The 26,618-nt window shown below is 45.0% G+C and overlaps 1 protein-coding gene across 2 annotated transcripts in view; it reads right to left on the reverse strand.

The window, feature by feature from the left end:
• Positions 1–26,618, reverse strand: part of LOC143988996 (uncharacterized) — a 97,070-nt gene that overhangs the window by 25,076 nt on the left and 45,376 nt on the right. Inside the window, exon 5 of one of the 2 annotated variants that reach the window (XM_077488980.1) lies at positions 22,740–23,506. The exons of the other annotated variant lie outside the window; for it this stretch is intronic. Coding sequence (XP_077345106.1) covers positions 23,273–23,506 — 234 coding nt within the window. The 3' untranslated portion in view covers positions 22,740–23,272. Of the gene's footprint in view, positions 1–22,739; positions 23,507–26,618 lie in introns of those variants that run through there. 2 annotated transcript variants of the gene reach the window in all.

The following is a 26,618-nucleotide window of genomic DNA, read 5'->3' on the forward strand; positions in this document are numbered from 1 at the left end:
GTGGGCTGATTCAACTGCTCAACCTAGGGCAGAACACAGGGTAAGTCCAGGTTTTTCAAAACATTTATTCCAAGGACAATAGGTGCCAAGGCAATATCTGGGGTATGGGTGACCATGACCCCCACTCACTCCACCACCTGGTTGAATATATGTATCTTCTCCTAGGTGACTCCATTAACTGCTATTGGCAAGTACCAAACTGTTGGACATATCTGTCATATTTCATAATGGTAATTTCAGATCCAGTGTTGATTAAGCAGGGAACCAGATGGCCGTTCACCAGCACGTTGACTACAGGGTTTGGCTGACTATAGATTCTTGCTTGATAGGACATTGCTGGGCCTTTCCTGGGGGTCATCCCTCAACTTTGGAAACCTCTAATTTAATGACTGGCAGGTGCGGCCACAACCTCTGGCAAGGTGCTCGTAGCATCCACACAGCCAGCACCTCCAGTCCTCGTCTGGATCTTTCCACAACAGGTTTCTGCCCTTTGAAAGCTGGGCCAACTCTTGTTTCTTGCCGAATAGATGCCATGTTCTGGGTTAGCTCTCGGATAGTTGCCTGCAGAGTTAACAGCGGGGAATGGGGCCAAGGCCTCCTTCCTCATTTAAAGAGGCCCACCTTTCTTTTCCAGGTCAACAAAGGTTTCCAGGCCACCACTTCCACAATGATATAGTTAAACATGAGGGAGGGTTGAGTTCTCACTCGTTCTTGCAGGGCCCTCCGGATGGGACTGGCACTTACTCCTCCAATCAACTGGTTCTGTAACAGCTTGCCTGAGACACCTATGTCAGCACACCCCTTCTTCTGAAACCATTTCCATAATTTGTGCTACAGCAAAGTGTTTGAGGATATATCGCCCTCTGGTTGCCTGCAGATGAAAAATCTGCATCTCAGTTCAGCCAAGGTAACATTCCCCATAACCTTGCCACACTTTTGCTTAAGGCTGACATGCTCATCTTCTGGAAGTACCATCACTGCTTTGATATCCTGCTGACTTATGCCAAGTGTAGGTCTGGCCCTGGCTTGCTGGCTGCAGGGGAAAAGAGCTCAGAATAAGAGTGGATAATGCAGCAAAGTGTATTGATGTAGTAATGTCAAGAGAGAATTTCAAACTCTGCAGAAACGGTCACACTAGACTTGGACACAGTGAAGCAGACAGGGAGTACGACGCACACTGGAGACACCTAACAGCATCTGGTAGGGGAGGTTACTGGAAGATAGACTGGCGACTGTACCCCAAAACAGGAAGGCTACTGATGGTATGCAGCAAAAGTGCCTGCTCTGTCCACAGGAACCAGACCCTATGCTATCCTGAGTGTCCCTAGCCAGCAGGGGACCTGTCCCTGTACTAGCCACTACCCCGAAAGAGCACCAACCGGAAGGGCACAGAGCTTTTAAAAATCACCGAAGATCTTAATGACGGGTTAATTCATTTATTCACAGATAATTTATCAAGGTTTATATATAGTAAAAGACATACCATAGCTGCCAGAGATATTGGAGATGTTGAGGATGTAAAGTAACCATGGAATGATATCTGTCAGCTGGGGTAGTAGAAAGTAGCTAGGAGGGATACATGTCAGCTGGAGGTGTGAAGTTACCACGGAGTTATGTAAGCTGGAGGGAGTTGGGGCTGATAAGTGGCCATATGGTGATGTGTGCCAGCTCGGAATGGAGGAGAGAAGTGGCCATGGAGTGATGGTCTTGGTGCAAGGTGGAGTAATTGTCATGAATCTGTACTAATACTTTCATGCCCTGTCTGTCTGCTTACCTCTGGTCTTTATATCAGCCTTAGGGCCTGCACTCTCACACCTGTATGGTTTAGTAATCTTCCATCAGCATAGCTCCACCCTAGCCTCCACAGGATACACTATTTAACACCGTGCTGTCCAAGCCTCCCTTGCTGATCAATATTGTGCGTTTGGCTTCCTGTGTGCGTGTCTTGTCGTGTGCCCTACGTCTGATTATGTTTATCGTCCTTGGCTTGTTCTTTGACTATCCTTGCCTGCTTAAAACCCTGACCTTTGGCATGTTCTGTGTCTATCCTTGTCTGCTAGTTGCCCTGACCTTTGGCTTATCTCCTGACTATCCCTTGTTGTCCTGGACTGCTGCTTCCTTTCTGTCCTTCAGTAGCCTACCGTGAGTGTGAGCTTGGAGACCCTGGGGGCCTGGAGTCAGTTTCAGCACAGTCCATCCTCACCACTAGAGGCTGGGAAATCTCATGCTCAAGCTCCAGGTGTGATCCGTGTCGGTGCTCCAGAGGACCGGCTTTCCCGAACCACCCAGAGCCCCATCCGCAGCAGTCATCCATAAGGTCCACTACCTTAATGATGCACTCCTGACCCCAACGTTGTGCATCTGTCCCCTGGACTCAGGTGATCTTACAGTAATGAAATGGCAAGTATGTATTGGAGAGAGATGTCTGTTAGCTGGGAAGGGAGTGTGCGAGTAATTAATGTGCCACTTAGTTTCAGAACTGCAACAGCCACTGGACATGTGCATGGCACAGAGAAAGCCTTTGAAGTTGGCTGCAGCAAAACACAGCACCAGTGTCTGCCATCTGACTGCAGGCTCAGTTGGCTCCACCACAAAATCACCCACTCTCCTGCAGTACAGATATTACACCTCTAGGTTTTGCCGCCAGCACTCAAAATTAGAGTTTACAGTGCATTGAGCATTGCATGACAAACTTGGGCAGTTGTGCAGGTTGGAACTCAGGAGATGGATTAGATACATATTTTCTTCCATCCTCTCTCTATTTCTTCATGCTGACCTAGGGAGAGTTCAGGTGTCTGTTCAGGCCAGATATAGGGGAGGGGAGCTCAGGCTAGGCAGTGTACATATTTAATAGCATGTACAGTGACACTGCAGTTCAGAACCTGGGACATAGACAGGACAGCTGGCAAGTATGCAATTCCACTACATAAGGTAGGAGATGTGTTTTGTCATTCAAAGAGGTTGTAGGTGGGACTGGAAACTGGGTACCCAAAGAAACGAGACAACACGCAGAGTCCAGCACAAGGTTCAACAATTCTTGTATTGTAGAGTTGTAGGTGAACAGTCAACATAACAACAGTAACTTAAAATTATTAGCACTAGTACAATTGCTATTGCACAGACTTGAGGTAACATTTTGAAACAATACGGTATCCACAAACACAACGACACTGGCAACACAGCCGAGAAGCTAGTTTCAGAGATGTTGGCAATACCTTGACAGAGTCCAGCTGCACAGAATTACTTAGGTATAAGTTATAAAATTGGAAACTTTGGCTGCGCCTATCCGCTCGCAACCCAATTAATGTTTTTAAACCAAAACCTTACTTTCAAACCGCATAACTGCTTTCATTATTCAGTGACAAACTTTCTCGTGTGCAATAGAATAAAACAAATGACAGTCCCAGGTGACTATAGTTCAATTAGTAGTGCTTTTCCTCTTTTAAATATTTTTCCCTTTAAATGTGCTTCTCATATCCTGCAGTTTTTCCACCTTCACCCTTCTGAATTTCAGTTAATACAATTGTGCTTTTTGATGATTTTCAAACATATACAGTAACACAACACTTTGATTAATAGATCAAAATGGAGAAAATAGGAAAAGTTCTTTGTTATGGTTTACATACATTTTTTTTTTATCACAATATAGTTTATTAAAGAGAATAAAGTAAATACAAAGGGGTGTAAGCATTACAGAAAATGTATAACAAAAAGTAGATTATGGATATTATAGACATCAAAATTTGTCGAAACAAGATCTTAAGGATGAATCTTATGAATATAATCACAACAGTAATTAGATTATAACAGCCAGAATAAGAATATGAATAATGGTGAGTATAATCATATTGGTGTGCTGTAATAGACTGGGTATGAATGGTTGATGGTTTAGATATTATAGTGAAAAAAGTACTAGGTAGAGTGGGGCAAGTAACATGTAGTGTAATGGGACTTTCCCAGGGATATTCTGTTACGATGGTAGAGAGTATTCATGTGAACATGTCATGTCATGAGATTGCGGTAGAATTGTGTCTTACAGAAGTTACGCCAGGGTACCCACATGTGTCGAAATTGGGTGATTGAGCCCTTTTTGATTGCAATAATTTCTTCCATGTCATGGATAAGATGGATTTTACGGAGCCAGTCTCCAATTGAAGGTAGAGAGCTTGAATTCCAATGTAGTGGAATCAGGATTTTGGCTGTGTTGAGGAAATGTCTAATTAGAGATTTTTTATATGAACCATATGATAGGCTGTTTACGTGCAGTAAGCACCAGGCTGCATCAAGGATTGAATGTGTGCCTGTGATGTGGTTGGTCCAATAGCGAACTTGGTTCCAGAAAGGTCTTAGGAGTTTACAATTCCACCAAAGATGTAGAAAGGAGCCTGTTTCGGAACCACATCTCCAGCAGAATCTGGAATTTTGGTGAGACCAGTTATGTTTGGTGAGAGGTGTAATATACCATTGTGTGCGTATTTTATAAGAAACTTCTTGCATTTTTGTACTGAGTGCACATTTGTGTGTAAAGACATTTGCTTTTTCCCATTGTTTTGTGGAAAATTGGGCGTTAAGATCTTTTTCCCATTTGGTTTTATATTTGTCTCTTTTCGTATTGTTATGGCAAAGAAGCCATTTGTATAGTATAGAAGTTGTTTTTCTAATTGGAGTTTTCTTTAAACATGTGAGTTCAAAGTTGGACAAGGGTCTAAAAAACTGAACTTTGCGTTTGTTGTTAGTTATGAAGTCATGTATTTGTCTGTATGACCAATCTGATAGGGTATGTGTTGGGAATGATTTGTTTAGTTCCTGTCTAGAGTTTAGGTGGTTATTGTGGATACAATGAGTTATAAGTAGAGGGTCAGAGGGGAATGTAGTGTACATCTTTGGGTTGTTAAGACCAGGTATGAAATCTGGATTATTGGCTAGTGACGAAAGAGGTCCCGTGTCTGTTGATAGTCCTAATGGAATTGCAACTTTTTTGAAAATTTTTAGTGTGTTATTAATAGTGGGGTGTTTTTTGATTGAGAGGGGGAGATTTGAGTAGGTAGTCCAAGGCAAGTTTGGAATATCTAAGGTGGAGTGGGCTTTTTCTAGATTTACCCAGTCCTTGTGGTTGGCGTGGCAGTGCCAATCTATAATTCTGGATAATTGTGCCGCTTGATAGTATTTTCTGAAGTCCGGGAGTCCTATTCCTCCTTCTTGTTTTAGTCTATAAAGGTATGTGAGTCTGATTCGTGGTTTTTTATTGGCCCACAAGAAATTTCTTTGTATACGGGAGAGGTGTGTGAAGAAGGCCTCTGGTAGCTCTATTGGGAGGGTGTGGAATAAGTATAATAGTCTTGGCAAGATTGCCATTTTTAAAATTGCGGCCCTGCCAAACCATGAAAATTTCCCTTTCGTCCATTTTTTCAGGTCTGTTTCTATTTTTGTCAGAAGAGGGAGGAAATTAAGTGAAAACAAAGAACTTGGGTCTTGGGAAAGACGAATCCACAAATAGGTCAGGGAATTTGGTTCCCATTTGAATGGGCAGTTGGACTTAGTCAATTTTTCATTCTTTGTGTCTAGGTTCAGACCCAAGGCTTCACATTTTTTTTGATTGATTTTAAAATTGGAAAGGTGGTTAAAATCCTGGAATGATTTCAGCAGGTTGGGAATTGAAATATGGGGCTGCGTGATATAGAAGAGCAGGTCGTCTGCATATGCTGCAGTTTTGTATTCCCTGTTTTGGACCTTGACTCCATGGATCGCTTCGTGTTTGTTTATGGTTCTGATTAGGGGTTCGATTGACAGGATGAAGAGTAGGGGTGAGAGCGGACAACCCTGTCTTGTACCATTTTTGATAAATACTTTTTTTGATAGAGAGCCATTCACTTTAATGTTAGCGCTAGGGTTTGCATAGATAGCATGCATCCATCTCAGTAGGTTTTGTCCAAATCCCACATATTCACAAACTTTGAACATGAAATCCCACGCAACTCGGTCGAAGGCCTTCTCCGCGTCAGTTGACAGGAGAAGGCCTCCGACTCCCTCCTCCCTCATCCTGTGAATCAGATTAATGGACTTAGTTGTGTTATCTTTAGCCTCTCGGCCGGGCATAAAACCCACCTGCTCAGGTCCAATGAGCTTATTAAGTAAAGGTCTTAATCTGTTGGCAATAATTTTAGTTAAAATTTTGAGGTCTAAGTTGAGAAGTGATATGGGTCTATAGTTTGTGCACTCTGAAGGATCTTTGTTAGGTTTGGGTATGATTGTTATGTGGGCTGCTAAAAATTCACTGGACGGTTTACTGCCCGAGGTAATTGAATTATATGCAGCGGCTAAGTGTTCTGATAGGGTGTGGTCAAAGATTTTGTAGTATTGGGCTGTCAGGCCGTCTGGGCCAGGACTTTTCCCGTTAGTTAGGTCCCGGATAGTCTTGGAGACTTCATCTGTGGTAATCGGTAATTCTAGGGAGGTAATATCAGTTATAGGTAGTGACGGCATTGTGCATTCAGTTAAGTAAGAGATGATTGCTTGATCTCTCGTGTTGAGTCCAGGCTGCATTCTTGTTTGTGTAGGTAAGTTATATAAAGTTGAATAGTAGTGGTGGAAAGTGTCAGCTATTCTACTAGTGTCGTGGGTAATAGAGCCTTGTCTGGTGCGTATCTTGTAAATATTGTTGAAGTTCATAGTGTCCTTAAGTGCTCTCGCTAGTAGTCTCCCTCCCTTATCCCCATGTTCATAATACAGGGAATTTCGGAAGAACAAATTCCGTTTGGTTTTGTTATCAAGTAGGACTTGGAGTTCTTTCCTGGCTGATGTGAGTTCTGCTAGTCCTGAGAGAGCCAAGGATCTTTTGTGTGCTAGTTCTAACTTGTAGATTCTTTGCGCAAGGTCAGTTATCTGTTTTTCTTTCTCCTTCTTTTTTCTGGCCCCCCCACCTGATCAGTTCTCCTCTTATGACGCTTTTGTGAGCTTCCCATATCATTATTGGGGAGGTTTCGTCGGAGATATTTTCCGAAAAATAATCTTTTAATGTTTTGAGGATCTGAACCCGAACAGTTGAGTCTGCCAGAAGAGAAGGATTTAGCCTCCAATTAAAGGAGGGAGGAAGGTTGTCTAGCAGGCTGAGATGAGAAGCAATTGGAGCGTGGTCTGAGAAGCCAATAGATCCAATTTTAGCCTTTGTCAGTTTGTGTATGTCTCTTTGTGTGATGTAGAGGTGGTCAATTCTAGTGTATCTGTTGTGGACTGCGGAGTAGAACGTGAAGTCCCTTTCTGTGGGGTGCAATAATCTCCATATGTCAATGAGAGCAAGAGATTGCAAGAGACTTTAAATTTTTTTTAAGGTGGAATAGGCTATACATGATTTTCCTGTGGAGGTATCAAGGTGTGGTTCTAATGGAATATTAAAGTCTCCTCCCAGTATTATACATCCCTCTGCAAAGCTTTTAAGTTCGTCTACAACTAGTTTACAAAACCTTACATGGGAGGAGTTCGGGAAATAAACGTTTGCCAAAGTGATCGGCTTGTTGCCTATTGTCCCTTTCAAGAATATATATCTACCTTCAGGGTCAATTAGTTGGTGATGGATATCCAGGTTAAAGTTTTTGTTTAGGAGGATTGATACTCCTTTCGTTTTAGCCAGTGGATTTGTGGCGTGGAATGCTCGTGTGTAAAGGTTGTTCGTCAGTTTGGGGACTTGCGAGCTTTTGAAGTGTGTTTCTTGTAAGAATATTATCTGTGAATTGCTTTTTTTGAGTTCATGTAATAATTTATGTCTTTTTGTGGGTATGTTTAAACCATTAACATTGTGTGATATTATGGTGGGTGCCTTACCCAGTTCTAAATATGCCATAATCAACAGCTGAGAGGTAAAGGGGATAGAAAAAAAAAAGGGGGTATAAAGAGGAGAGAAGGGGTTATTGCTGAATAAAGAGTAAAGAGGTGTAAGGGAAAGAAAAAGGTGGGGTTACAGAGAGGGGGGGAAGGAAAGGAAACAGAAAGTGGAATAGGGGTAACAACGTAAGTGAAGTAAGCGTTATAACAGTCGTCTTTACGTCTAAACACTTGTGAGAAAAAACTTATAACAGGATGAAATCCGTAACTATGTGTGATGAGAAAGAACGTTTCTCTGTGGGAGCGTGGCGTGAACCCACCGGGAGTAAGTACCAATTGATATTTACCAAATATGAAATATCTATCAATAAAACAAAACTGTGAACTATCATAAAAAATAACCGGGAGAGCAACGGCTCTTAATTAGAAAAAGAAAAAATTAGATCCGGATGGACTAGTAGCTCAGGGCCCTGAGCAATTCAACTGGTCCGGGAGACCAAAAGATAAGCCTGTGAGTTAAACATGTGCAGGAAAGAGAGTCATATGGGCAGCTTATGTTGAGGTAAATATAGTTATATCCCTACAGGCTTAAGGTGTAGGTATATCTTCTGTATCAGTATGGTTGAAGGGTAGTGAAGGTCTGTAGTTCCTTTAGTATTAGGTTGTAACATGTTCCAATATCAGGTCAAGTGTTTACTTAGCTAAAAGCAGATTACCATGTCCGAGCTTTAAAAAGTTGGGTTGTTGGTGATGTCCAGATGCCAATGTCTGAAGAAGCAGAGAATAATAAAGGGCGGATATTACCTTATAAGTTGTTAGAGGATCTGTGTGGTTGAAGGGTTGACTCGAGCAGCTTTAGTGTAGGTCGCTGGATCAACCTCAGGGAAGTCCGGGGTGTCGGCTAGCTGGGCATCTAGGCTTCAGTTGTTTGGTGTTGTTCTTCTACATGGAGTATAGGTCCACAGTGAGGTTCCTGAGCTCAGTTTGCAAAAACAGAAAAAAGTAAGATCATTTATTCTGTTAAACATCATAGGTATCTTGAATGAAAGTTTGTCAGTCCTTCTATGGTAAGATGCTGCGATCTTGTGGTTGAAGCAGAAAAGGTAGGATAAGTTACAAGGCCCTCAATGGCTAAGGAAAATGTTTAATCACAGGTGATCCTTATAAGTCAGTAGGTTCTGATCTTCGGAACAGAACATTGCATAACTGTTTTAGCGATTGTCCCTGTATTTACTGGATTTGTGCGGTGGAGTGATTAAAGTTATCGTATAGCTTCTGTTTCTTTCCACCCAAACCTTTCACAAAAGGTGATTTACTTGGTGTGACTCGCATGGGGGAGGCTGGAGAGGTGACCGGGGGAGGGAGCTTGAATTCCTGATACCATTCAGGTAATTCTATTTGGTCAATTTGTAAAAGATTGCAAAAAGCAGGCAGTTCATCTGGTGTGCGCAGCATGTGATTTTTCCCATTGTATAACACCTGTATAGCGAAAGGAAATTTCCATCTATACTGTATGCCTTTTTCTCTGAGGGCATCAAGCAATGGTTTGACAGCTCTCCTATTTCTCAAAGTGATAGGAGAGAGGTCCTGAAATAGTTGAATTGCTGTGTCGTTGAAAAATATCTGATCATTTTGCCTCGCTTTTTGAAGAATTTCCTCTTTCAATGTAAAGCTTGTGAGACAGCAGATGATATCACGTGGTGGAGCAGGGTCAGGGGCTCTAGGACGTAATGCCCTGTGTGCTCTGTCAAAGTCTATGGGGGATTCTTGGGGCCTTTCTAGCAGCTTGTTAAAGACTGAGCAGAGAACTGATCTTATTTGGTCGGGGGTAATCGTCTCCGGTATTCCTCTGACTCTAATATTTGATCTCCTTCCTCTGTTGTCAAGGTCCTCTAAATGTCTGTTAACATTTATCAAATGCAGGGAATGTTGCTGTGAGACTTCTTCTAGCCTTTGAAGCGCTCTATCTCTCTGCTTGCCTGCCCTCTCCCCTGCTGCCATCTGCTCAGTAAGCATAATTAGGTCTGCCTTAAGGTCAGTAATGGCCGTGGAGAAGGACGATTTAATGTCTGCAGCTATCTCCATCATTGCTGAATGAGTTAGAGGATGGTCTGAGTTGGAAGAATGTCTTACCAGCTCCTCGGAGTTCGCCAGTGATTCTGTGTCAAAGTCCTCTTCCTCCTCCTCCCTCGTGTCAGCCTGCGCCATCTTAGCTTCCGACGGGCCTCTCCTGCCTTGGCCCTGGGGTAGGAAAATATCGGGGATCGCCTTGTTTTTGGCAGCTCCCGGTGTCCTCGAGTGGTTGTGCTGGGGTCCCCCCTTGGAGAGCCTGCCCATGATGCGTTGTGTCGTTCTGGAGTGCTGTTAAAGCCGTCGCTCTTTACCGGAGCTCCGCTTCAGGCTTCCATCTCCCTCGTGCGCCAGGCCACGCCCCTACATACATTTTAACCAACCCCTTAGCATTTAATATTCCACAACACTTGGCCTCTCCCCTAGCACCTAAAGTGGTATTAAACCCAAAAACAACATTTAATGTATAGCAGCTTACCAATTCTTAGTTGTGGTGGCTGCATTTGTTTTAATTTTTGTCCCATTTTGATCCTGCCAATAAGTATGTTATTATGTAACTTTCTTTATAGACCAAGCTGTGCAGAAAAAGTTGCAGTTAGAGGGTTGAGACAAACCTCTTAACACTGACAGGTTGCTTACAATGTTCAGCTTTTATTAATTTATATAAAATCTTTATCCAAAAAGGAAAAAAAAATATTTTGCTGTAACTGCTTAAAAAGCGTTAGCTGGAGTTCAGCTATAAATTGTTAGTCAAATCCATCTGAATCTGCTAGTTTAACACATTTTCCCCCAGGCTAACAATGCTGTTGTCCAAGGGTATCACAGTTGCCTCTCTAGCCAGCATGAAGACACCTTAAAGTGGTTGCATACTCAATTTTTTAACCTTTACCTACAGGAAAGCCTATAATAAGGCTTACCTGTAGGTAAAAAAAATATCTCCTAAACCTGTACGGTTTAGGAGATATTCCCCTCGGTATGTGCCGCTGACTGCAGCGGCGCATGCGCACATGGGGATTCTCGGCCTGAAAATCCGGCGGTGGCCGGCCGGCCAGAATGAAATCTCCCGCGCGCATGCGCGGGAGTGACGATATCGCGGCTCCGGCCACTCACAGCACCGGAGCCGCGATACCCGGAAGAAACGCAGAGGGAGCATGTCAGCTCCCTCGGCGTGGATCGGGCCAGATGTCGGGGCCTCGTTCTAGCTCATTATGCCTTTTGCTTTGCATGTGTTAAAAAAATAATAATAAAATTGCGGGTTTACTACCGCTTTAAGACAGAAAGTGTGTTACTGGCCAGATTACCAGGTTAGAATAAAAGAAAAAAAGCTAAATAAGAAACCATCAAAACCATCACAGCCACTGCATTTATGAATCGGAAATCTGCAATATATTTGTTTCAGGGTTAAAATACCTAAATGCTGACCCTAGCACTATCCTAACATAACCTGAGCCTTAAAGTGAACCAGTGGCCAAGCTGTGTAGGCATTTACATATTCTTAACTATGCTTTAAAACAAGCCGATACTGACCTATGTAGCTGCAGATAGTGTGGATTTTTAATTTTCTTTTAAATAACAAACATGTTATACTTATCTCCACTGTGCAGCTTGTTTTGCACAGAGTGGCCCCGAACCTGGTCTTCTGGGGTCCCTCGGCGGCTGTCTCTGCTTCCCCCCGCAAGAACTTCTCACCATGCGAGCTCCCTTGCATGGTGAGAAGCACTTGCGGGCGCTTCCGTGATACAGCCGGCGGCTATAACCGCTCACTGTATCACTCGGCCCCGCCCCCGGCATGCCGCATCATTGGATGTGATTGACAGCAGCGCGAGCCAATGGCTGCGCTGCTTTCAATCCATCTACTCCAGCCAGTCAACGGCCAGGCTGAGCGGCGAAGAGGACGTTGGGGGCAAGCGCGGGACCTTTGAGGGGTCAGGTAAGTAAGATGGGGGGCCGGCACTGTCAGATGTTTTTTCACCTTAACCTCCCTGGCGGTATGATTCAGTCTGGAATTAGGTGCTGAAAGCGGTACAATTATTTTGCACGGAAATCTGGCTTTTATTTTGTAGTCCTGTAATTCTTAGGAATAACGCTCTTAAATCTGTTCAAACCAGAGTCTAGCAGACATCCCGGGTATGATAAAGTTTATAATATAATAAAGAATAATAAAATGTATTCAATAATGTAATAAAATCCTAAAACACTGAAAAATTGACACTTTTTGGTTGCAAATTCCAGGCAGTAAAAAACAGTATTTATAATATAAAAGTGCATGCAGGGCATTGCACAAACCACTAGGGACAAAGGGGGTGTGTATTTTTTAATACAGCACTGTAATCTGTAAGATTACAGTGCTGTGTGTGTTTAGTGTGTTTTAACTTTTTTGAATTTGCCGCCGTTCTCCGCTCCCGTGCGCCGTAACGTCGCAGGGAACGGAGCTCGGTGGCATTCGGCACTGTGAATCGAGCGCAGGACGGCTCGATCGCACAGCGCGGCGGACATCGCTGGATCCAGGGGACAAGGTGAGTAACGATCCCTGTGTCCTCCCCTGCATCAAGCGAAGCCATCCCAAGTCTGGCTCGGGGTTACCACTCCTATCAGTATATTCCTACCCCGAGCCAGACTCTGGATTACCGCTAGGGGGGTTAATGCATAGAATGCATTAAGGTAAAAAAATATTTACCTTTACAACCCCTTTAATGTTCATAGTGGAAGCACTGGAGACAGTGTGTAGGCTGTTCTCAAAAGCTCTGCATTATTATTGGTTCAGAATTTGATTACCTAGTTGCAATTTCAGTTTTTATTTAACTAGTTGCTGACCAGCCACTGTCATTCTACGGCGGCATGTTGGCTCACCTTGCACGATATGCCATAGCTGTACAGCGGGTGCTTTAAAGGGTATAGGCCCCCGCGTAACATAGGCACGTGCATTAGAGCTCCTGAGAGAGCCAGAATGGAGGTCTGTCAATGTAAACAGACAGATCTCTGTTCTGTCAGGGGAGAGGAGACCGATCTGCTGTTCATACTGGTTATTAACAGTGATCGGTCTCCTCCTCCAGGCAGTCACATCCCCCCACAGTTAGAAACACTCCCTAGGTCACACATTTAACCCCTTGATCGCCCCCTAGTGTTAACCCCTTCCCTGTCTGACATTTATACAGTAATCAGTGACTATTTTTAGCTCTGATCATAGTATAAATGTCAATGGTCCCAAAAAAGTGTTAAAAGTGTCAGATCTGACTGCCGCAATGTCGCAGTTCCGCTAAAAATCGCAGATTTCCGCCACTGCTAATAATAAAATAAAATAATAAAAATGCCATAAATCTATTCCATATTTTGTAGACATAATACTTTTTGCACAAAACCAATCAATATATGCTTATTGCGATTTTTTTTACCAAAAATATGTAGTAGAATACATATTGGCCTAAACTGATGAAGACATTGTTATTTTATTTGGATATTTATTATAGCAGAAAGTAAAATATAATGTGTTTTTTTTTTTTCAAAATTGTGGCTTTTTTTGTTTATAGTGCAAAAAATAAAAACTGCAGAGGTGATCAAATGGCACCAAAAGAAAGCTCTATTTGTGGGGAAAAAAAGGACATCAATTTTGTTTGGGTACAGCAGTGTAGTGCCTTATCCCAAAAAATGGCCTGGTCATTAAGGGGGTAAATCCTTTGAGGGCAAATTACACTACAGTACAAGCAGCTACAGAGGAAAGTAAAAACTTATTTTAACCACTCCCTGCCCACGCTATAGCCAAAGACAGCTACAGCACAGGCCTCTAATTCTAGGAGAACGTTCATGAATGCTCTCCCATGTCCACGCATCAGGCGCACTCTGTGACCACCATGTGCTTTGGACACAGCTGACCACTGGGGTAAAGGGCCAATCACAGAAGCCCTTTGCCATGTGATCAGCTGTGTCCAATCACAGCTGGTCACATGTAAATAGACTTGCCAGTTATCGGCTCTCCTTTCCTCACACAGAGACAGCGTGTGAAAGAGGAGAGCTGATCTGACAGGGCACACTGAGTACAATGTTTACACTGATAATCAGGGCACTGATCATCAGTGCCCTGATCATTAGTACCGTTTATCAGAACAGCCTCGTCAGTGCCTCCTAATCAGTGTCCATCAGTGCAGCTTATCAGTGGCCATCAGTTCTGCTTCATCAGTGCAGCCTCATCAGTGCCCATCGTGCTCATCCGTGCAACCTCATCAGTGTAGCCTTATCAGGGCAGCTTCATCAGTGCAAATCAGTGCAGCCTATCAGTGCCCATCAGTGCTACCTCATCAGTACAGCCCCAACCGTGCCTCCTAATCAGTGCCCATCAGTGCCCAATGGTGTAGCTTATCAGTGCCCATCAGTGCAACTTATCAGTGCCGCCTCATCAGTTCCCATCAGTACTGCTTAATCAGTGTAGTCTCATCAGTGACCATCATGTTCATCAGTGCAGCCTTATCAGTGCCCATCAATTCAGCCTCATCTGCCTCATAATTGCAGCTTTATCAGTACCCATTAGTGCAGCCTCATCAGTGCCTATTATTATTATTATTATACATGATTTATATAGCACCAACAGTTTGCGCAGCACTTGTGCCCATCAGTGCAGCCTCATCAGCGCACACCAGTGAAAAAGAAATAATACTTATTAGCAAAATGTAATAATAGAAACTAAGAAAAGTGTATTTTTTCTGTCTTTTTTAATTGTAAGGGATCTTCCCGGGGTAGGGTGTGTTTGGACACAGTTCACAGCAGACTTGGAATTTATAAAGCAGATCTTGGCGTTTATTCGTGGTACAAACAGTCCAGCAAACAAAATATACAGCAACACCGTGCTTTCTAAGTACAACAAAAATAAAAGTCCTAGCCCGGCTGGGCGCTTACTAACAGGTTCTGCTCACCTATCTGACACTTACAAACACAGCGTCTTTCCCCTGGATATCGCAGGGTGAGTTTTAGCTCCAGCAGTGGCTGTGCTTGCAGCTTCCTTCAACACACAGATTGTTCATTCCCTGGCTGAGAGCAACCACCTGCAGACCCTGCAGTGCCTTTAGCTTCCCAGGCTAATTAGGATCAAAGCTCACCTGATCCCAAACCCAGAACTGGATCGGGGGATGTGGAATGACAGGTCCCTCTACCAAACCTACCTGCCATTCCATATAAACCCAGGCCCGGCAAAATTAAATAACAACTCAGCAGCATATCGCTGCTGAGAAACTGATCCATCCTGGATTTACCATCTCACACTGTGTAGCAACCTAGGTGAGATGTACACCCCCTCGATCACTTCTCCAGTGACATGTCTACATATCCCCCCCCTCTTTTTCAGAACGGAGGGCTGAGCCTTTTGTCCCCACAGACAACTTACCCTTGACAATGCGTCAGCATTTGCCTGTAATTTCCCTGGCCTGTGTTCCACAGTGAAATTAAAGTTTTGTAGGGAGAGAAACCATCTAGTCACTCTTGCATTTCTCTCCTTGTTTAACTTCATCCATGTTAGGGGGGCATGGTCTGTCACCAACTTGAATTTCCTGCCTAGCAAGTAATACTTTAACGATTCTAGGGCCCACTTTACTGCCAAACATTCTCGCTCCACAATGGCATAATTTTTCTCGGCCGGGGTTAGTTTTCTACTCAAGTACGTCACTGGATGCTCCTCACCATTCACTACTTGTGAGAGTACTGCACCTAAGCCTGTGTTAGAGGCATCTGTCTGGACCAGAAATTCTCGCCTGAAATCGGGGGTAACTAAGACAGGTGGTTGGCACAAGGCCGACTTAAGGCTTTGGAAAGCCTTCTCGGCCTCTGGGGTCCACGTGACCATTGCTGTCTTTCCGCCCTTTGTCAAGTCAGTTAGTGGAGCAGCAACTGAGGCAAAGTTCGGCACAAATCTACGGTAATACCCCGTAATACCCAGGAAAGCTCTAACCTGTTTCTTTGTCAGGGGTCTAGGCCAATTCTGTATTGCCTCAATTTTATTTAGCTGTGGCTTAATCAACCCTCTCCCAATAATGTAGCCTAGATATTTGGCCTCTTCTAGGGCTAGAGCACACTTCTCGGCATTTATGGTCAACCCCGCATCACTTATGGCATCCAACACGGCCTGTACCTTACAGAGGTGACTTTCCCAATCAGGGCTAAAAATGACCACATCATCGAGGTAGGCAGCTGAGTAATCACGATGTGGTCGCAGAATCAAGTCCATCAACCTCTGGAAAGTTGCAGGCGCTCCATGTAACCCGAATGGCATCACTACATACTGGAATAGCCCATCAGGGGTGGAGAATGCAGTTTTCTCTTTAGCCTCACCAGAAAGTGGAATCTGCCAGTAGCCCTTTGTGAGATCGAGGGTGGTTATGTACCTGGCGTTACCCAACTTCTCAATCAACTCATCTACCCTGGGCATAGGATACGCATCGAACTTGGAGATCTCATTCAACTTTCTGAAATCGTTACAGAACCTCCAAGTTCCATTGGGCTTTGGGATTAGCACAATTGGGCTGGACCATTCACTCTGTGACACCTCAATTACCCCCAGAGCAAGCATACGTTTTACCTCGGCAGATACGGCTTCCCTACGTGCCTCGGGTATCCTATAGGGCTTAAGGTTTACTCTGCTTCTAGGCTCAGTTTCAATGTGATGATGGATGAGGTGTGTACGCCCTGGGAGGTCAGAGAACTTGTTTTTGTTTTTCTGTAAAAATTCCTGAGCCTCCTGTTTCTGTGACACTGATAGAGTATCACCTACCTTGACTGGAGGGATTGGTGGTGACAAATTATTAACAGTATTTGTCGCCACCAAGGATTCCCTGTCTTTCCAGGGCTTGATCAAGTTTATGTGATAAACTTGGAAAGGCTTCCTTCTACCTGGTTGGTGCACCTTGTAGTTCACCTCACTGACCTTTTCAACAATTTCATAGGGACCTTGCCACTTCGCCAAGAATTTACTCTCAACAGTGGGGACTAGTATAAGGACCCTATCGCCTGGGTTGAATGTCCTGATTCTTGCGGACCGGTTGTAAATTCTACTTTGGGCCTCTTGAGCCCTCTGGAGGTGTTCCCTTACCAGGGGCATTACAGTGGCTATACGGTCCTGCATTTGTGCTACATGCTCAATAACACTCTTGTATGGGGTGGACTCATTCTCCCATGTCTCTTTTGCAATGTCTAGTAGACCCCTAGGGTGATGACCATAGACCAACTCGAATGGTGAGAACCCTGTGGACGCTTGGGGCACCTCCCTAATAGCAAACATGAGGTAGGGTAATAAATGATCCCAGTCACGCCCATCTTTTGCCACCACTTTCTTCAACATATGTTTCAAAGTTTTATTAAATCTCTCCACCAATCCGTCCGTCTGGGGGTGGTATACAGAGGTACGGATGTGTGAGATTTTAAATAGTCTGCATAATTCCTTCATTACTTTCGACATAAATGGCGTACCTTGGTCAGTTAGGATTTCTTTGGGGATCCCAGTCCTAGAGAACATATAAAACAACTCACGTGCAATTGTTTTAGATGCAGTGTTTCTTAAGGGTACAGCCTCAGGATAGCGGGTCGCATAATCCAGGACTACCAAAATATACTGGTGTCCTCTAGCTGACTTTACAATGGGACCCACTAAATCCATGGCAATACGCTCAAAAGGCACCTCTATAATAGGGAGCGAAACCAAAGGACTGCGAAAATGTGACACTGGGGCACTAACCTGACATGTGGGGCACGACTCACAGTATTTTTTAATGTCATCATATATGGCCGGCCAAAAAAACCTCTGGAGAACCCTCTCTCGCGTTTTGTCAGTCCCCAAGTGTCCCCCAAGAACATGGTTATGTGCCATGTCAAGCACCTGACGCCGGTACGGCTTAGGTACCAGAAGCTGTTCCACAATCTCATCCTTAACCTTATTGACTCTATAGAAAAGATCATTAGTCACCGAAAAATGTGGAAATCTTTTTTCAGCATCTGGTTCCTGAGGTACCCCGTTCATAACAGCAACCTGCTCTCTCGCATTTTTGAGAGTGGGGTCCTGTAATTGTGCAGCCCCAAAATTATCGCTAGACACCTCTAAGTCTAGTATATTTTGCTCAGTGGGAGGAGCCTCCTCCTCCCCAGCCAGGACCTGCAAAGGAAAACAATCATTTTCATCCTGTACACTTTTATCATTCACAGTGGACAAGGCAACCCCCTTAGAGGTATCCTCACTCCTTTTGGGGATTTTTCTTTTTTCCCAGAGAGCCCAGAATAAAGGAAAATCGCGCCCCAATATTACATTATGCATGAGGTTTTTAACCACACCCACTTCATATTGTACTGTGCCTTGTTCAGTCCCGACTTTAGCCAGCACTATAGGGTACACTTTTGTATCACCATGTATACACACAACGCTCATATGCTTTTTAGACTCTAAGTCCCCAGTCACCAGGCTAGCATGCACCAAGGTTACGAGGCTTCCTGAGTCCATTAACGCTTTAACAGGAAAGTCATTGATTGTGATGTCGCAGATTTGCGGTTCAGTCTCTAGTCCAGGAACTGCAGCACAAGATGGTTCCGCAAATAGCGACTGACGCCGGCTAGCGTCACATTCCATGGGTTCAGAGGTAAGAGGGCAATGGGCCGACACGTGTCCCGCCTCATGGCATCTCCAACACTGGATAGGGCCTGGTCTCTTTGGCAAGGAGTCCTTTTCAGAGCCCCTTAGCCACCCGGGACCATCACCAGCCTTTTGTCCCTGAGACACCACTTGAGCCCTTTTCCCTCCATCAGCACCCCTCCACACTCCCCCAATAGATGGAAGTCTCTTACCAGCTGACGGCACAGATCTGGCGCTCCGGGGAGGTGAAGATTCTGCAGGAACATCACGGAGGTAGTCCTCAGTCGCCTGGAACCTCTCCACAAGGTTGACAAGTTCGTTGGCATTCTTAGGATCACCTTGTCCCACCCAGCGTTGCAGGTCAGTAGGAAGTGCTCGGAGGTAGCGAACCATCACGACCTTCTCTAGGATTTGTGCAGGAGTAGAAGTGTCTGGCTCCAACCACTTTCTTGCCAAATGGATTAGGTCATACATCTGGGACCTCGCTGATTTGTCCAGACTGTAGCTCCAGTTGCGTACCCTCCGGGCACGGACTGCAGTAGTAACTCCTAGTCGGGCAAGTATCTCCTCTTTTAGCCGAGTATAGTCCTTAACCTCTTGCTCACTGAGGTCATAGTAGGCCTTTTGAGGTTCACCTGTTAAATAGGGCGCAATTACCTCTGCCCACTCAGCGGCTGGTAACTTCTCTCGCTCAGCCACGCGCTCAAATACTGTTAGATAGGCTTCAACATCGTCCTCAGCAGTCATCTTTTGCAGCGCTTTCTGCACAGTCCTTCTCCCAAAAAAAATCTCTGGAGCGGCTCCCATCACCACAGGCGCCTCTCGATTTGCTATCAGGTGCTCGATAAGTTGTTGTTGTGCAGCCATGGACTGTTCATGTCGTCTATTGACCTCTGTCTGAGCCTGCTGTTGTGCAGCCATGGACTGTTCATGTCGTCTATTGGCCTCTGTCTGAGCCTGCTGTTGTTGCAAACTCACTTGCATAAACTGCTTCAGCATCTCCTCCATGTTGCTGGACTGTTCTTGGAGTGTAGTTGCAGCTTTCACCCAGGACATCAGCAGCTGTAGCCAAGTCTGTCCACACCGTTGCCCCTAGCAACCGCGTTGCCCGCTACCTCCACCAATTGTAAGGGATCTTCCCGGGGTAGGGTGTGTTTGGACACAGTTCACAGCAGACTTGGAATTTATAAAGCAGATCTTGGCGTTTATTCGTGGTACAAACAGTCCAGCAAACAAAATATACAGCAACACCGTGCTTTCTAAGTACAACAAAAATAAAAGTCCTAGCCCGGCTGGGCGCTTACTAACAGGTTCTGCTCACCTATCTGACACTTACAAACACAGCGTCTTTCGCCTGGATATCGCAGGGTGAGTTTTAGCTCCAGCAGTGGCTGTGCTTGCAGCTTCCTTCAACACACAGATTGTTCATTCCCTGGCTGAGAGCAACCACCTGCAGACCCTGCAGTGCCTTTAGCTTCCCAGGCTAATTAGGATCAAAGCTCACCTGATCCCAAACCCAGAACTGGATCGGGGGATGTGGAATGACAGGTCCCTCTACCAAACCTACCTGCCATTCCATATAAACCCAGGCCCGGCAAAATTAAATAACAACTCAGCAGCATATCGCTGCTGAGAAACTGATCCATCCTGGATTTACCATCTCACACTGTGTAGCAACCTAGGTGAGATGTACACCCCCTCGATCACTTCTCCAGTGACATGTCTACATAATTTATTTCGTGAAAAATAAAAACCCCTGTAGTGAATAAATACTATCAAAAGAAAGCTCTATCTCTATCAAAAATGATAAAAATTTAATTTGTGCAGTGTTGCATGACCGAGCAATTGTCATTCAAAATGTGCTACAAAGATCCTTCCCTAACTTCCCTTTACACTCTTTATCAACTTTTTTTCCACTGCTCCTTCCTCTGCAGCTGGTGACAACACCACTTTCAGGTACAGAAGAGCAAGTGACCTACTCTCCTTTGTCTTTGCTACAAGTAACTGCTGGGCCCAAGCACTGTCATATGACCAGGGGAGTGGCGCAACTGTTCTTATGGATAACAATTCCAGTCATTTAACCACTTGGGTACCGCGCTATTGCCGAATGACGGCATTAGCGCGGACCTAGATTTCCGGGACTACGTCTATTGACGTCGTCCCGGTTACGAGTGGCCTGCGCGCCCCCTGAGGGGCGCGCGCGGCGCGCTCTGTGATCGGCGAGTCTATGAGACTCGCCTGATCACCGATCCGTGCAAGGGGTCGATCCCGACCCCTTATCACGTGATCAGCTGTCAGCCAATGACAGCTGATCATGTGATAGAACGGAGCCGGTAATTGGCTATTATTCCTCCTCGCGCTGACAGCGCGAGGAGAAAAAAAAAAAGCCGATCACCGGCGGCCGTGATCGGGACATCAGTCCCGATCACGGCCAGCAATGCAAGGCACCACATGCCACCTGCCAGTGCCCACCTGCCTCCCGCAGTGCCATCCTGAAGGATAAATAAAAGTAAAAGTAAGTGCCCCCCGTCTGTGCCCATAGTGCCCACAGTGCCACCCACAGTGCCACCCACAGTGCCACCCACAGTGCCACCCAATCTGCCTCAAAGGTGCTGCACCCCAGTGCCGCCCATCAGTGCCCAGCAGTGCCGCCCATCAGTGCCCAGCAGTGCCGCCCATCAGTGCCCAGCAGTGCCACCTATCAGAGCCACCTATCAGTGCCACCTATCAGTGCCCATCAGTCCCATCTATCTGTGGTACCTATCAGTGCCCATCCGTGCCACCCATCCGTGCCACTTATCCGTGCCACCCATCCGTGCCATCTTATCTGTGCCCATCTTTGCCCATCAGTGCCGCCTTATCTGTGCCCATCGGTGCCGCCTTATCTGTGCCTATTAGTGCCGCCTTAACTATGCCTATCAGTGCCCACCAGTGCAGCCTATCAGTGCCCACCAATGCAGCCTATCAGTGCCCACCAATGCAGCCCATCAGTGCCCACCAATGCAGCCTATCAGTGCCGCCTTATCAGCGCACTTCAATGAAGGAGAAAAATGACCCGTTTGCAAAATTTTATAACAAACTATTAAAACATGATTTTTATTTTTTTTGCATCTTTTTTTGTTTGTTTAGCAAAAAATAAAACTCCGAGCTGTAACTAAATACCACCAAAAGAAAGCTCTATTTGTGGGAAAAAAATGATAAAAATTTCATTTGGGTACAGTGTTGTATGCCCACGCAATTGTCATTCAAAGTGTATCAGCGCTGAAAGCTGAAAATTGGTCTGGGACTGAGGGGGGTTTAAGTGCCCAGTAAGCAAGTGGTTAAGCACCAGTTGGGAAGGAGGATGGAGTGGGGAAGTAGCTCTGTAAGGCATAGTCTCTATATTAATCTTGTTCTGAGCAGAGGCATCCATGCCCCACCCTCAGCTTTCAGTAGCAGTTATAGTATAAGTCAGGGGTCAACAACCTTTTTCCACTTAAGGGCTGGATTAAATGTATGTGAATGCACGGAGGGCCGCTGCTAATAAATTACGATAATAATAATCCTAACACAGTAATCATAACAGTACAGGTTTACCTCACTTAAGGCTGGGTTCACACTGCTGCGGCTACGAGAACCGGATGTGATTCGCACCGCACTGGAGTGCAAATCACATCCGATCTCTGTGTGATGCGAGTTCAGCCATACAGATAGTATGGCTGAATTCACATCGCACCCGCTCCAAACTCGCACAGGACCCTTTTTTTGGTCCGCAACAGAATCGGATCGCATGGGTGTTCACACCATGTGATCCGATTCCTGTCCGAGTTTGCAGATCGCACTGCAATATGCGAACTGATCTGGGGGTGTCATTAACGTTTCACTGACACTCCCAGCAGTTCGCATAGGGCAGTGTGAACTGCCGCCGGGAGGCATGCGATGCGGGAAACCGCCGCGGATTCGCGGCGTTCCCACATCGCTGCAGTGTGAACCCAGCCTGAAGGTGCTTAATACAAAGTCAGTTCACCCTGAGGGAGCATGTGGCTGGGGATTTGGATTCTACTGTCCCCTCCCCCATCCTGGCTGACACCAGCCTTGCCAGCCAGCATGGTCTGGATATGAGGGCCCTGTCCCCAGGGATGATGGGGTCCATGTCCCCAGGGGAGAAAGGGTCCCTGTCCACAGGGGAGATGGGATCCCTCTCCCCCACTGTAGTGTCCTCTGTACCCCCCATAGTGTCCTCTGTACCCCCCATAGTGTCCTCTATACCCCTCATAGTGTCCTCTGTCCCTACCATAGTGTCTTTTGTACCCCTCATAGTGTCCTTTGTATCCCCCATAGTGTCCTTTATATCCCCCATAGTGTCCTTTATATCCCCCATAGTGTCCTTTGCCCTTCTCCACCCCACACATGCACACACATACACACGCACTGAGTAGGTAGAGCTATCCTACCTTACACAGGTGTACAGTGAGCCGAGCAGAGATCAATATCACAGGGCTGGATGGGGACGGGAACTGCTGGTTAACTTTTCACATTAATAGGCTGGTGGTTGGTTACTAGGATTGCCTGGCAACCAATCACCTGCTGTGTAATGTAAAAAGTTAACTCCATCGGTTTCAGCTCCCATCCAGCCCTGTGATACCGATGCTCGCCGCTGTCCAATGAAGAGGAGGACATCGGCAAAAATGTCTGCTGGCCGAGTGCCCCCGATTTAATCATGGGCACTGATGGGCCGGTCATCTAGCAGTGGCGGGCCGGGTGCGGCCCACGGGTTGCTGACCCTGGTCTAATGTATCGAGTGTAATGCTATCTATGCCAATGATGATTATGATATAACAAATTTGATTCTAAAAACAAGGTACTGTTACCTATATGGAAAATTTCATCTAGAATTGCCAATAAATTAGGATGAGGATGATCTTTTAACAATGCGCAGAGGCATTCCCAGAGTCTGATCACGGCTTCTCTTCCCAGTTCCAGAATGTCATGTAACAAAATGCTGGAGAAGGCACTTGCATCTTGTATAATTGGCATGTACTTCTGGAAAAACAAATGTATTAATTTTAATTCTGAAATTATATTGATTATATTGATGATAATTATCATAAATAGCATTTTATGTGCATATTCTTTTATGATTGACAATCCTTCAAAAAGTTTTATATTTTTAGTAAAAATCGCAATAAGCATATATTGATTGGTTTGTGCAAAAGTTATAGCGTCTACAAAATAAGGGATAGATTTATGGCATTTTTGTTATCATTTTTTTCTATTAGTAATGGCGGCGATCTGCAATTTTTATCATGACTGCAAAATATGGCAGACACATCGGACACTTTTGACACTATTTTGGGACCATTGTCATTTAAACAAAATGTTCTGATTACTGTGTAAATGACACTGGCAGAGAAGGGGTTAAACACTAGGGGGCGATCAAGGGGTTAAGTGTGTCCTAGGGAGTGATTCTACCTGTGGGGGGCATTGTCTCACTAGAACATGACAGAGATCACTGCTCCCGATGACGGGGAGCAGTAGATTTCTGTCATGTTGCTAGGCAGAACAGGGAAATGCCTATTTTACATAGGCATCTCCCCCGTTTTGCCACTTCCTGACACGATCATGGGCCCCCGGCTGACGCTGAGTCCACGGGACCCACGGAATACGTGCCACAATGCTGTGGTTTAAAGGGGACGTACCTGTATGCCTATTTACCCAGCCATGCCATTGTGCCGACGTATATCGTCGTGCGCTGGTCGGCAAGGGGTGAATCTATAATTTCTTCTGTAGAATAGCTTAAATTTATATAGAGGAGCATCTGGTAAAAAAGTTCTTCTCACTTGATGGACTTTTAGAAACATTTAATGGTTAAGAGCATCAAATACAGCCAATGCATTTTAGGGGAAAAATCAATGCTAATAAAGTCATGACAAGTTGCACTAAGGGACCTGTGTTAAAGTGGAGTTCCACCCAAAAATGGAACTTCCGCTTTAAGGGAGATGACCCCCTGGCGCACCGCGGCACTGGAAGGGAGATCACCTCTCCCCCTCCCTCTTGGCCATCATCTAGGACACGTCACAGGTCCCAGATGATTGCCCTGGCCAGACACGGCGCGCCGCAAGTGGAACTTCCGCTCATTGGAACCCCCCCCCCCGGCGCCACAATTGGCACCTTTCAGGGGGGAGGGGGGTGCAGATACCTGTACAGTACAGGTATCTGCACCCGCTTCTGACATAGACATCCACAGAATCTGCGGATATTTACGCCACTTCTTGCGGGTCCACCGCTGTCTGCTGGGAAACACGCGGATCCCAGAGACAGTGGGGACCATCCTTATTGTGCAGCGCAACTCGCGCATGCGCAGTAGGGAACCGGGAAATGAAGCCGCAAGGCTCCACTTCCTGATTTCCATACCCAAGATGGCAGCGGCAGCACCCAAGAGACGATCGAGAGATCGGCTTCGGGTGCCGACATCACGGGCACGCTGGGCGGGTAAGTGTCCTTATTTTAAAAGTCAGCAGCTGCAGTATTTGTAGCTGCTGACTTTTAAAAAAACAAAACGGTGGAACTCCCGCTTTAAGGTGCAATGAAGACTACCAACTCCTGATGGCACAAAGGGCAGCTGGCTTAGTCAATGTTCAAGACCAGATGCTGGTTTCCCAATGCCCTAAATGGACAGAGGTTTCCCCATACACTTCTCTGGGTTCAACACCAAAGCTCCATTCACACCCGAGCGTTCTGTGAATGCCTGCAAAAACACACATTTTTACGTGCATTCACCTAATACACAAAAAAATGTGTTGCGCTTGCAGTGCCATTCATTGTTAATGGCACCCCAAATGTAAAACGCAGAAGTGCATTTTTGCATAATATTGAAATGCATGGGCTGCCCTGTGCGTGTAGCCTGAAAATACATGAGAAATATGCAAAAAAAAGTGTGAAAAAACACATTTAGAAGATGCTAGGTATGAACCTAGCCTAAAGCTTACAAAGACTTTTAACCAACTTTCTTTTTTTTTTTAAGGGTTAACAACCATTTTATTTTTATTTTTTATTAGTTTTTTTTTCACAAAAATTAAATACAAAAGTATAAGACAACAACATCAATATCAATATCTGTTATACATATGTCAAATAATCACTTACCGTAAATGGTTACCTTAATATAACTCAGGTCACTCCTAAAATAAAGCAATGGGATGGCTCCAGGTACTCATCTCTCCTTGGTCAAGCATTTAAGCACTCAGTCTAACCAAATATTCATATTACAGTATCAATCTCTGTCCTTCCCCTTCGTTTACTCTAACCTTCCTACATATAACAAAACCAGGACACTACAAGACAGTACAACAAAACAAACAAAACAAAACAAGACAAAAAATAAATAAAAAATTAAAATAAAAAAAGTTATTAAAAAAAAAATAGTAATAAGAAAAAAAAGTAAAAAAGGCATGGGGAACACCCCCCCTCCACTCCACATACCCCACCTCTCTCCCTTTCACCTCTCTCGTCCAAAGTACAGCATTCCTCTATACTGATTGCCTGAGAGTCTCCCCCTCTTTTGAATTAATAAACAGATTCCATGCGGACCATGTTTTCCGGTAGGTCTCTCTTTTCTGTCAAGCTGCCCATACTAGTTCTTCCATTTGATTCATTTCCTCTACTCTCTTGAGCCAAAGTCCAACCGATGGGGTTTGTCTTTGCTTCCAAGAACAAGGTATACATGCTCTAGCTGCATTCAGGAGGTGACAAACTATCGATTCCTTATATCTCTTGACTGGCATTTTGGAATCTTGTAATATAAAAAAGGCCAGATCATCAGGAATCTCACCTTCCCAGAACCGTTGACTAATTATCCGCACCTCTTTCCAAAAGCCCTCAATTCTAGGGCAGGACCAAAAGATAAGCAATAGCGTCCCAGGTTCCTCACAGCACCTCCAACAGATGTCAGGGTAACATCTGTGAAGAAGCTCTGGGGTTCGGTACCACTGAGAGACAATTTTATAGTTTGTTTCCTGCGTCCTTGTACACATTGAAGATTCAACAATATTATAAATTATACTAGTACGCTGTTCTTGTGAAAAAATTCGACCTAAATCCGATTCCCATTTACCTAGGAATGGCAACTGGGAATCCTCTGAAGGTCTAACCAATA

The sequence above is a fragment of the Lithobates pipiens genome, unplaced genomic scaffold (genome assembly GCF_037356315.1).
Source record: "Lithobates pipiens isolate NorthernLeopardFrog02 unplaced genomic scaffold, aLitPip1_a1.2 Scaffold_18, whole genome shotgun sequence".
Lineage (NCBI taxonomy): Eukaryota > Metazoa > Chordata > Amphibia > Anura > Ranidae > Lithobates > Lithobates pipiens.